The 12,302-nt window shown below is 37.7% G+C and overlaps 1 protein-coding gene across 4 annotated transcripts in view; it reads right to left on the bottom strand.

Annotated features, from left to right (window-relative positions):
* Positions 1 to 444: 444 nt before the first annotated feature.
* The window catches only part of SLC41A3 (solute carrier family 41 member 3), a 38,487-nt gene continuing 26,629 nt past the window's right edge, over positions 445 to 12,302 (bottom strand). For all 4 annotated transcript variants that reach the window (XM_058170880.1, XM_058170879.1, XM_058170883.1 and 1 more), the window contains 5 exons: positions 8,145 to 8,289; positions 7,031 to 7,110; positions 3,556 to 3,690; positions 2,150 to 2,298; positions 445 to 1,227 (listed from right to left, as the gene is read on the bottom strand). In XM_058170880.1, the coding sequence (XP_058026863.1) occupies positions 1,042 to 1,227; positions 2,150 to 2,298; positions 3,556 to 3,690; positions 7,031 to 7,110; positions 8,145 to 8,289 (695 nt within the window). In that variant the 3' untranslated portion in view covers positions 445 to 1,041. The remainder of the gene's footprint in view (positions 1,228 to 2,149; positions 2,299 to 3,555; positions 3,691 to 7,030; positions 7,111 to 8,144; positions 8,290 to 12,302) is intronic.

Raw genomic sequence — 12,302 nt, 5'->3', positions numbered from 1 at the left:
ACACATTTTTTATTTTTATTAGTATATACCAGTGATGGTTAACCTGAGTGCCAAAACTGGAGCGCGCATACACGCCAGAGTACCAGAACCTGGAAGAGAGCAGCTGGCTGGTGCACATGCATGCGACAGCCAGCTGCTGTTCTGGGTTCTGTTGCATGCAGGCCAGCTGGTCTGGTGTGCATGCGCACCGGCACCAGCCAGCTGCTCTCTTCCGGGTTGCTCTCTTCCCAAAGACCAGCATGCGTGCCAGAACCTGGAAGAGAGCAGCTAGCGATGGCACATGTGCCTACAGAGAGGGCTTCGCCATCATGGGAATATACAATCAGGTCTTGAAGTTTCAATATTTAGGCTCACACCTCCCCCCCACCCCAAATTATGTTCCCCTGTCTAAGTGAAAGAAAATAGACACACATATACACAGAAACACATATCCCATTCCCCAAGTTGAATATTAGTGGACAGACTAAATTTTTTTAATGCAAAGTAATTTTCGCTGAGCAGGTTGCCATAATGCATGAGGTGTCATGGAGCAGATTTTCAACTATTATACCGTAATGCTTTGTTTCTCTTTTTTATGTTTAGGGATTCAGTGAAAACAGTCCTGGACATAATTTTCTCTCTTTCTCTGGGGGAACATATAGCAGATAGAAAACAAAATGCCTTTGTCGAGGGGTGGTGGAGACAATGTGGGGGGGTCTCATCAAGGACACAAGCTCCACCCCACTGAGAATAGGGCTTAGCTTCCTGGTAGCATCAATAGACTGTTCAAACCAAGCCATTGTATTAAGATTCCTTGACTGGTTGAAAAACTGATCAGAGTGCTTCACAATCCTTTCCTTGCTGACACTTCAAAAGCTGTGATACATGATTATGCTACATCACTTGTAGCTCTTTTCAACTTTCAGCTATGCAGTGTTGAGATCCAAAGGGAGGAGAGACAACCTATTCCTGTTGAGGAACCTGGATGCCCTCTTTTCACCACCCTGTTGTTGAAGATTGTGAGAGACTTGCAGGCAGGTTGACACTACAGTTGAAACAACTTTAGTTCCCTAGTTTTGGCTCCAACCCACTGAGCAACCAAAGGAAGTAGAAGCAAACCGCCAGAAAGCCAGTGCCCAGGAGATCTCCCAGGGCAGTGAGGTAGGGGATGGAATAATTGTCAGGATCCAGACCCTTTCTCCACGTTAGTCGCACAATGATGTCAGCCATGTAGAGTAGAATTCCCACCTGCAAGTGAGAAACAAAACAAGTGCAGCAGTCATGAGCATGCAACGTGGCATGATATCATAATACTGTCCTCTATTCCAGGGGTCTCCAACCTTGGCAACTTTAAGACTTGTGGACTTCAACTCCCATAATTCCTCAGCCAGCAAAGCAAAGCTGGCTGAGGAACTCTGGGAGTTGAAGTCCACAAGTCTTAAAGTTGCCAAGGTTGGAGACCCCTGATCTATTCTATCAGCTGTGATAGCTGAAAGTGCATATATTCTGCAGCTGATCCTTCCTTCTCATTTTTCCCTCATTTACAAGGAATAAAGTATGTATCTATGTAACTTGGTCGGTTGGGATACTGTAATGCAGGAGTCATCCCCCAACTCCCAGGCCATGGCCCATTAACGGGCCTTAAGAACTGGGCTGCAAAAGTGGCAGGTGAACGTGCATGCCTACTGCTCACACAAATGGAGCTGGGTGTGCGTGTGCTTGCCCACCTTTTTCACGAACCATTGTTTCTCCCCGGCCACCCACCCACCCCCAGCCAGTCTGCAAAGCCAGAAAGGTTCTGCTGTAATAGTATGTGGAAAGCTATTGGGAAATCGGGGTAAAGAGATGCTGCTTAGGGAATGGTCAGGTAAGAGATAGCATAGTCTGCAGCTGGATAGTGGATGCAAGAGGCTCACAAAGGACACTCCTTAGTTTCTTGGTCTCTAAAAGAAATTGAAGAATACCTCTTTAGGCTTGCAAAATCATGTGTACAGTAAAGCAGAAGTAGCTTATCTGGTTATGTTTCCTGTCTAATCTATTTGGTAAAGCTGGGGCTGAAATGTAGATTAAGTGTTCCTCGTGGAAAAGAGAGACTTTGGGGTGATGTTAATGGGTAAAAATAAGTTATCCAAAGCCAGATCCCAAATTCTAAAGGTCAGTTTCTGGTTACCTGCAAAAGAGCAGCTGTCAGATAAAATACCACAAAAGTTAAAGTGATTGCTGTGTGGCCCCCCTCAAAGAGATGTATAGCATAGAGGAACACCAGGTGTCCTGGGATCACTAGCATGATCAGGACTCGAGCTGATTTAGAATTGATACCTGCAGGAAAGAATAAAGATTGTAATTATGATCACACAGGGAAATAAGAGCCTCTATGTTTGAAAAATACAGTAGGTACTAGTTCCCAATATATTTAATTGGAGTAAAAAAGTTTCAAAATCATCATTGTCACCATCATGTGCATTTATTATATAAATATAACAAACAGTGCTACAAGTCAACCATAATGATAACATGGTTAATAACAAACCAACCAACAGAACCTGTCATTGAATGGAGTGGAATGAAAACCTGTGAAGATGAAAAATCTATCTGAAATGGGAACAAATTTAAGTTATATTTTTTGGATATATTTAGCAAGTGATCATTACATTTAACAAGTGACCCTTTACATAATACTGAACAAATCTAGAAATGACAGCTAGAGTTTATAAATTTTAAAACCCCTTAATTCTGATTAGGATTGTAGCACTATTCAAAGAGATGATTAAGTTTTCTTCCTTTTTTTCTAAAAAAATATTTTCCCTAATTGGCAACATATTACATATTGTCATACAGATCTCTCATTGTCACTTTTCCACTAGTTTCCGCTATTCTTATTCGTCATCTAAACAATGTAGTGGGAAAGTCAATCTGCAAATTCCATTCCAATGGTAAGGGGACCGATACAGGTAAGAACTGGATTTGATTGGATTAGGTTGGTTTTGATAGATGTGTTTCTCAAACTGAAGTGAGACTTTTGCATAGTGGAATAGATCTAAATTGGATGAAACCTTCCAATGAAACCTTTTGAGGGATTATGAAAGACGTCCCAAAGGTGTTTTATTTAAAGGCAACCTTTCTTGAATTTTTTTTCTTTGAAAATGTTTTATTTCTCATCCAAGAAGTGTCTTCAATTCTAACTGAATGGTGGAAATTCCCCACCAATCAATTAGAAGTGAAGACCTTTCTTGGCTGTGAAACAAAATGTTTCAGAGAAAAAAACCCCAAGAAAGTCCAGCTGCCTTTTGGAAAAAGCACCTTTGGGGTAACCAAGATCTATCTGAGTGATTGAGAATCTCTACAGATGATTATGCAAGTCACAGGAATATAGGCAAAGTGATTCATTGTGGCTTATATGGAGAGCATCCTTTCTCATTGGCTTCTGGCTGTGAGAAACAAGAGTAGTTTTCTGTTTTTCTCACTGAATGGAGACCCAAGCATTTCATGTGGTTAATAGGTACAGATTCTCAGTGCAGTACTAGGATAGTTTTGGGGTCCAGGTATACAAATAGCAAGGGGCCAATGACCTCCTACCTGAAGCGAAGAAGGTGGTACATGGATTAGGCCAATGCTGCCTCATTTTCTGTGGCAGGACTCCAGGCATGCTCCAGAAATGGAGGAATGTGGAGATGCGACTGGCCTGGATAGCCACCAAATTGCCACCAACACCTGCAGAGGACAGAACACAAGTGTTAACCCTCTGTAAGAGAAACCCAAAGGCCTTGCCCAAAGCCATGGGAATACGGGCACAAGACATGTGGGAGGTTCTACTACAAGGGCGGGCAACATTTGGATCTCTATAGCCCACAATTAACATTTTGTAGCCAAGGACTGGCTTTGTGGGGATTTGCTGAGGATATAAATCTGACAGATAGACTTGTCAATAAAATAGAATAGAATAGAATAGAATTTTTTATTGGCCAAGTGTGATTGGATACACAAGGAATTTGTCTTGGTGCATATGCTCTCAGTGTACATAAAAGAAAAGATACGTTCATCAAGGTACAACATTTACAACACAATTGATGGTCAATATATCAATATAAATCATAAGGATTTCCAGCAACAAGTTATAGTCATACAGTCATAAGTGGAAAGAGATTGGTGATGGGAACTATGAAACGATTAATAGTAGTGCAGATTCAGTAAATAGTCTGACAGTGTTGAGGGAATTATTTGTTTAGCAGAGTGATGGCCTTCGGGAAAAAACTGTTCTTGTGTCTAGTTGTTCTGGTGTGCAGTGCTCTATAGCATCGTTTTGAGGGTAGGAGTTGAAACAGTTTATGTCCAGGATGCGAGGGATCTGCAAATATTTTCACGGCCCTCTTCTTGATTCGTGCAATATACAGGTCCTCAATGGAAGGCAGGTTGGTAGCAATTATTTTTTCCAATTACCAATAGGAACAATTTTCTTTTCTTTTTTTTATACCTTGGGTTTTTGAAAGATTCATGGGCTGTTCCTGTTTTAAAAGCTTACACTGTGTTTTTTGGAGGTGATTCCTACCACACTATGGCAGGAAATGGAGCTACTAACTAACATTTCATAACTAAAAGTAGAAATATTTCTGAGGCCACTCAGTTCACTCATTCCTGTTCTGGAAGGAAGCTCCTAGTGAAACCATTTAAATACCATCATACTGTTTATGCTGTCCTTTTCTCTGATTGATTTTACGATAAGAATACACGTACATATAGAGAAAGTAGAAAGCGAGGTAATCTGAGCCCCATTTTAAAATTAAATAAATAAGGTAGAGGGATTGTACAATAAAAGCCTTATCTGGAAGTAACTTCAGTGCAACTTAGTTGATATGGAAAAGGAGATGCATTGATTTAGTGTTGGTGGCAGTCAATATTTGTATTGTATTTTCAATGTAAGACAAAATTGGGAATTCAGCAGATTCAAGAGGGTTTTTTTTCTTTTCTCCTTTAGAAATGGGCAGGGCTTTTTTAAATTTTTATTTATTATCAAATTTATTCGCCTCTCATCTTACCACAGAGTAACTCTTGCTTCTTTCCAAGAAATTAAAACAACTTTGCAAGGAATTTGGGGAGGAGATGCTACTTTTCTTTATTTCTGTCGACAAATGTAGGTGAGGTAAGTTTTGAGATCTGTACCACTCAAAATACTGACACCAGGGGCCTGTCCTCTACCTTTCATTGTTTCCCAGAGAGAAACATCTCATCCCCACCCCAAATTCCATAAAGATTTCTGCTCTTCCTTCATTCAGAGTCATTAACTTCCCAACCTTCACAAACACTTAAAACTTTGAAGCAAATATTGGCCCAGCGCTAATATTTTTACATCAGCATTCTGCAGCAATTGAGCTTGTGAAAAGTTTTCAAGAACAATAACTAATTCTTGTGTGAACTAATATCCCTATTATTATGTATTTATGCTTTCACTCCCTTACGTAGAAACCAGAGGTGGTATTCAGCCGGTTCTGACCAGTTCTGGAGAACTGGTAGCAGAAATTTTGAATAGTCTGGAGAACCGGTAAATACCACCTCTGACTGGCTGACCCCGTCTTTTCTCTGCCTCCCGAGTCCCAGCTGATCGGGAGGGAATGGAGATTTTATAGTATCCTTTCCCTGCCATGCCAACCAAGCCATACCATGCCCACAGAACTGGTAGTAAAAAAATTTGAATCCCACCACTGGTAGAAACAGAAGAAAAGGGTTTTCCCCACTTTTTTCTCATCTAGTAGAACAGGTTTCATATCTCCTTTCTCCCCTCCACTATGTATACTGTATGTAACAGATCCAATCCAAAATCATAATTCAAACGCAAAGGCACTGTTCACAACATGATTTAATCAAAGAAGTCCCTCCCGTCCACAGCATGATCCTCAGCATTTTAGAAGTTCCCAGGGTTCCCTTCCTATAGTGATGTAATAATACAATATGGCAATAATAACCTTCTCCTCTAGGCTTATCTGGCACAGCCTGTTTGCTACAGCTCTGGCACCTGCTTTTCATTCCATTTCTCGGAAATGAACACAGCCATAAGGCCTTTGCATTTTTAACCCACTTCAAAAAAATAAACTTAAGAACACCACAATCATTTTGTTCCTCTGAAAGCCTTGAGAAAATGGACTCCACCCACACCAGGCAAATTTAGAAGACAAATCTGTTATTGTATTTCCAAAGTAATTCAGGCTGACAAATTGGAGAAGTCATGTTCTTCATTCAATTAATGCCATGGAACCTTACATTTATATTGTACGTGTGGGCTCTCCTGTTCATTTTTACAACTCAAAATGATTGTGCAATATTCACTGCGTATTGGTGGAACTTTCTTGACATAGATCCTGCTCTGAGTTTAGACTGCTAAAGCTCCTTGTTTCATTCTTTTATTTTCTTCAAATTGTTAAACAATTTTGGCAATTGCAAAGCAGTTTAAACTGGTGTCTAAATCTCAGCATGCAATGTGGCTCAACTTATCCTTTACAAACTTTATGCCTCATTATGTGAATAAGTTGATTTCCTGGACCCCTACGTAAGTGTTATGAATACACATAGCATTTGATATTGAATTTAATATTCCAGTAAAAATCAATGTATTTGTGGCATAGGTCAATGGTCTGTTTATAGAGCAGTGTTTCTTCCTATTGGCAAGTCTACGATGTGTGGATATCCACTTCTAAAATTCCCCAGCCAGTGTGTATGGTTTAGAGCAATGTAATTCTCCTGCTCAGTAATATTTTATAATCAGAATTTTGAATTTAGAATTTTTGAATAAAATGGAGATGTTCTACTGCAGTATTTCAACCTTCACCTTTTAAGCTGACACATTAAATTATTCAGCTGAGAAGAATTTTAATTACTGAGTGTCCTAATACACCCCCAGAGTGAAAAAGGCTAAATAATATAATGTGCTTTTGTGAGAGAATCAGGGTTTATTTATCTTTCTTATCAAATCTTGGAACCCCAGTCTTAAAACAATAAAGCAGAAATTGAATTTCATCTCATTTCATTTGCAATTCTTTTTTAAAAAAAAAAATCATCTTACCATTGATCACTGGAACGAAAACAGCAATGCCTTCAAATTTTGGTTTTGCTACAGTTTTGTCCAAAATTACTCCACCAAAGCTGTTTCAAAACAAACACATCCATCCATTAGTCTAATTTACCAAAAGTTTAAATGCAAAGTACTATAATCTATTCAAGCATATATGCAACTATATATCATTAGCATAAACTAACAACATGTTCTCAAATAAAAATTCAAACCTTACTGAAGTCAGGAAGTTAATAAATTTTTACTAATAGAACAAGAATTTTAATCTTGCCTTCAAGAAAGAGAGCACTAAAAGAAAAAGGATCCCCATATGAAAAGATTTAATGTCAGTATATCTGTTTGATGAGATCTAAATTCTATCTGTTTCAACCAACAAGAGCAGTCAGTCACATGCCAGTGGAAAGCCAATGTAGGACAATCTCCCACCTCAGGTTTCTCAGCAATTGTCAGTGGGAAATGCTAGCTCTCTAATTATTATTATTTATTGCTATACACTCAAATGAAAACATTGGAGAATGAAAACTTTTTTGAAGATGATGGATTATAAACTACCATGCTGGTGCAATATGGATTAATAGAAGGTTTTTATTTTATATTTTATTTTATTTTTATTTTCCAGTCTTGGGTTAAGAGTGATGGCCAGCTCAAAGTTACCCCACTGACTACTCATATATTTTACTTATTTGGGGGAAAACATTGCCACTCAAAGCTTCAACATTATTTTCTAGAAGCTAAACCCATGTAATGAAGTTGATGCTTTTAAATAATGTGTTAGACGATTAGACAAACTGAGGGAAATTAAAAGCTTGAACTTTTTTTACTACACCGATTTCAAGCTTAGAAAAAAAACCTTCTCAGTGATTCTCCTTTTATTTATTTCAAATACCGTAAAAACCCCCACCTATGTTGGCTTCTTAAAGATTCAAATCCAGATGCTTATTAATAAAGATTTCACTAACATATTCCAGATATACAGAAAGAGAGAATCCCCAACAAAAATCCAGAATTTAACAAAATTACTTTCTGTCCTCCTCCTCCTCCTCCTCTTATTATTATTAAATGGTAAGCACATAGCAATGGAGCTCTTATCTCCAGTGATAATTACCTGCTGATGATCATTGCAATTATAATTGGCTGCCATCCACTCTTCAAGACTTCAGCAATGGGAGGACTTTGCCGAGCAATAGCAATCCACAAAGGAATCAAAGCAATGAAAATAGTACAGACCACAGGGGACAGGTAGATTACATCTGCCGGGAGGGGGTGGGGAAGAAGATCCCAGTTTTACATCTGAATTTTCAATTCTGAGGTATTAAATCACATCTTCATTTTGGTAAAACAATTCAATAGTTTTCCACTAAAAGTACAGTTGCAGTGACAGGTACCCAAGTCCTATTGCTCTCAGAACTATGTTTGATGGGCATCCTTTTTCAATCACCTGCTATAATAAACCAACAGAACTAGCTAATGTGAGAGATAACTAGAAAATACATTGGACATAAGAAGGAAAAATGATAAACATCAGTAATAAGAATGACCATCCATCAAGAGAGAAGTGCCTGAAAAAATATAATAATCCAAATATTTATGTTTTAATTTTTCATCCGAAGAATCTCCAAGATGGACTAAAGTTCAATAATATAAAAGATACCATAGATGTAATATACTGTAACTGTTTTGCCGCACCAGCTTAATAAACAATGACATCAAGCAAGGTCATTATGGCAATAATTCATCAATAGTAATTCAAAATCCACAGGTTTATGTGGGAGGTATGGTAGTTCCTCAGGTCTACTTCACTGGGAGTTTAACAATTTGTTTATTGGATTAAGGTAAAGATGCTACGTGTTTATGTAAATGTCATTCTAAAGTATACTCCTAAAATATATTAAGATGTCATTCATCTTTCAGTTGGAGCAGGGAAAATTGAGTTTGTAAACAGTGAATTTTAATTACCTAAATGTGAGAAATTAGAAAATCTTAATGAAATATGTTTTTGTAGGGTAATTTAGCAAGCTCTTTATTGTACTGTATCTAAGCAGAAAATGTGTCATGATAAAGGACTTAGCCTCTTAAGACTCTTAATTATGTGACTTTTGTCTTTACTTTGTAAAGAAAAAATATAATTACCGCCCCACATAAACCTCATAAAATTGAGGTAGAGACATAGATCAAAATATTGACAACAAACAGATACTGCCACAATATTCCATGGAACTTAGATTTGGACTTCAACCTTAATCTTTCAAGCACTGAGTTTGTTCTTCATTCTTTCATAGACTTGGTTTTAGGATAACTGTCCTGTTACTCCAACAACTTATTTTATGAATTAGATTAGCAGATGGTCTCATGCTCTCCTGCAGAATTCCATTACAAAGCAGAATTCAGGTTATCTTCAATGATAACAAATTGAAGGAGAAACCGTCAATTCTTGTTATCTGGTCTGAGGCTCTTAATGTGAAATGCAGTTTCTGCCATATAATATCCTCAGAGCCTGAAAAGTTCCACTAGTGATCCACTATCCATAGCTATGTCTTTCTTTGCTTTTGAGCAAACCTGGGACTCCTTAGAGACCAATGGCTTACACATTGCTGCTTTTCTGGGAGTCCCATTTTTAGCCAATGCTTTTCTGATGGTGGATTCATAGACACTGATTTTAGGTAAGACCAGAGAAACTTACAGATTTCCAGATGTGGTTTTCAGATATATTTTTTTTACTCCCCAGACAATATTATGCTCTACTCTTGGGAATGATTGTGACAGGATGGCCACTCTTGAAAAGTAAATTTTGTCCCCAATTCTATTTCAAGCATATATGTATATCACTGTTGACCTGTGGGACTCCAGAGTTTTTTTAGACTTTTCCAATGAGGATAGGAATTGATTCTTTTAACATAGAGCTTTGAACATTTCTATTCAGCTGAGAATTATGTGCTACTGAGAACATCACTGTTAAAATCACCCTTGATTCTTTAATTAAATATTCATAAAACTGATCTTGCCAGTTACACTTTAACTGAATTGACTGAACTAGAGGAACAATATTTTTTTCACAGAAGCACATTACATATTGAAAGATTTTGCTTATCAAACAAGTAGAGCCAGCAGTGTGCAGCAGCTGCCAAAAAACCCAACACAATTCTGGGCTGCATAAACAGAGGTATAGAATCAAGATCACGTGAAGTGTTAATACCACTTTATAATGCCTTGGTAAAGCCACACTTGGAATATTGCATTCAGTTTTGGTCGCCACGATGTAAAAAAGATGTTGAGACTCTAGAAAGAATGCAGAGAAGAGCAGCAAAGATGATTAGGGGACTGGAGGCTAAAACATATGAAGAACGGTTGCAGGAACTGGGTATGTCTAGTTTAATAAAAAGAAGGACTAGGGGAGACATGATAGCAGTGTTCCAATATCTCAGGGGTTGCCACAAAGAAGAGGGAGGCAAACTATTCTCCAAAGCACCTGAGGGTAGGACAAGAAGCAATGGGTGGAAACTAATCAAGGAGAGAAGCAACTTAGAACTAAGGAGAAATTTCCTGACAGTTAGAACAATCAATAAGTGGAACAACTTGCCTGCAGAAGTTGTGAATGCTCCAACACTAGAAATTTTTAAGAAAATGTTGGATAGCCATTTGTCTGAAATGGTGTAGGGTTTCCTGCCTGGGCAAGGGGTTGGACTAGAAGACCTCCAAGGTCCCTTCCAACTCTGTTATTATGTTATGTTAAGTAAAACATGCATCAAACATTGGTGTTATTTATTCACTTAGACTTTCTTTACATGTTAATAGGATTACATCAAGTTCTAATAATACTCAATGGGAAAGATACATAAACATTCAGAAAGCCTTAAAGAAAGCAGTTACTTGTTTGCACATCAAATACTGTGCTATTCCTATTTGCTATGGCTTCGTTAATTATGCCATGGATTAATTAACTAAGCCATAGATTAATTCATCATACTATTTGAACTGGAGTCAAAAATGGGACAAGTCCAAAGAGAAGACTGAAAATCAGCCAACCATTTAAAATATTATATTTAATATAATATATATGCTTTTTTACAAACAGATCTGTATACGTACAAACTTTTAAACAAAACAAATTTTATTGAAGTAATATTACTAGTTTTAAGGCATCCTAACATTTTGCTTACAGCTATTCTTCAAAGGCAGAGTGAGTTTTTTTGTAACTGACTTCTCAGCAGCTTACAGACAGAAAAAACCCCAAGAATTGGCTGGACTTTTGTATTTATGACTGACGAAGTCTGATTAGTTCATGTCACAAGAGTCCAAGAAAGCTGGTTCCTGAGTGGTTCCTTGTCTAAGTAAACTTCACTGCAAGTGAAATGTCAGAACATTAGACCACAATCATTCAATATCTCAAGTTCATCATGGCTTGATTGATGCTCACCATGAAAGTTTACACCAGTATAACATTGAGATAATTATCAGGAGGAGAGGAAAATTGTAAAAAAAAAAATCTAAAGATTTTTTCTGAGTAGGTTATCCCACTCAAATGGTAATAGAAGCCAGAGAAGTCAACTTCTATTTTAATAAAAATCTCATGATGGATTTATAGATACTGTCATGGAATTAGACCTTCATGCCATGGTGCCTTCAGCTGTTTTGGATTTCAACTGCCATAAGAATTATGAGAGCTGAACTATAAGAGCTTTGGGGAAGAAAGCTCATGTGACACATCATTATGGCAGCTGAAAGATTTTTTTTCTGGTTACAGACTGAATGGTATCAGTTGAGATTTAAGTTGACCATGTTCCTTTTTTTTCCTTTGAAGTGAGTTCATTCCATCTAGCCCAACTTCATTCTTTCCCCTATTAAAAATCCCAGAGTAGTATTGAAATTACCCGACTATTCTGCCTAGAATAAAATGTATTTCAGTCTGTGTTTAAGACAACCTCTATTCTCACACAAAGATTGCTCCATCACTTGCAATGGAACATTCCATAGTTGAATAGTCCCCATCTGCAAGAAACTACCCCCCCCACCACATTTTCTTCCATTTCTTAAACTGCTCTAGTTTGCCTTCTCTTCTAGAGATAGTCAGTGAATCTGGGCTATAAATAGAATAATTATTACTATCTTAACCTGCTTCCCCATAAATGACCTGCAAGAAATTAATTTATCAGTTCCCTTTAGCTAGTATCCCTTTGATCATTTTCAAATGATCAAATAATATAGCATTGCAATGACCTTTGAAAGGGCAGGAGACAGAGAAGAATGCTGGGCCAGCAGAAAACAA

The sequence above is a fragment of the Ahaetulla prasina genome, chromosome 2, assembly GCF_028640845.1.
Source record: "Ahaetulla prasina isolate Xishuangbanna chromosome 2, ASM2864084v1, whole genome shotgun sequence".
Classification (NCBI taxonomy): Eukaryota; Metazoa; Chordata; class Lepidosauria; order Squamata; family Colubridae; genus Ahaetulla; species Ahaetulla prasina.
Note: the sequence above shows the minus strand (reverse complement) of the source record. Positions and strands in the feature narration are given on the sequence as shown.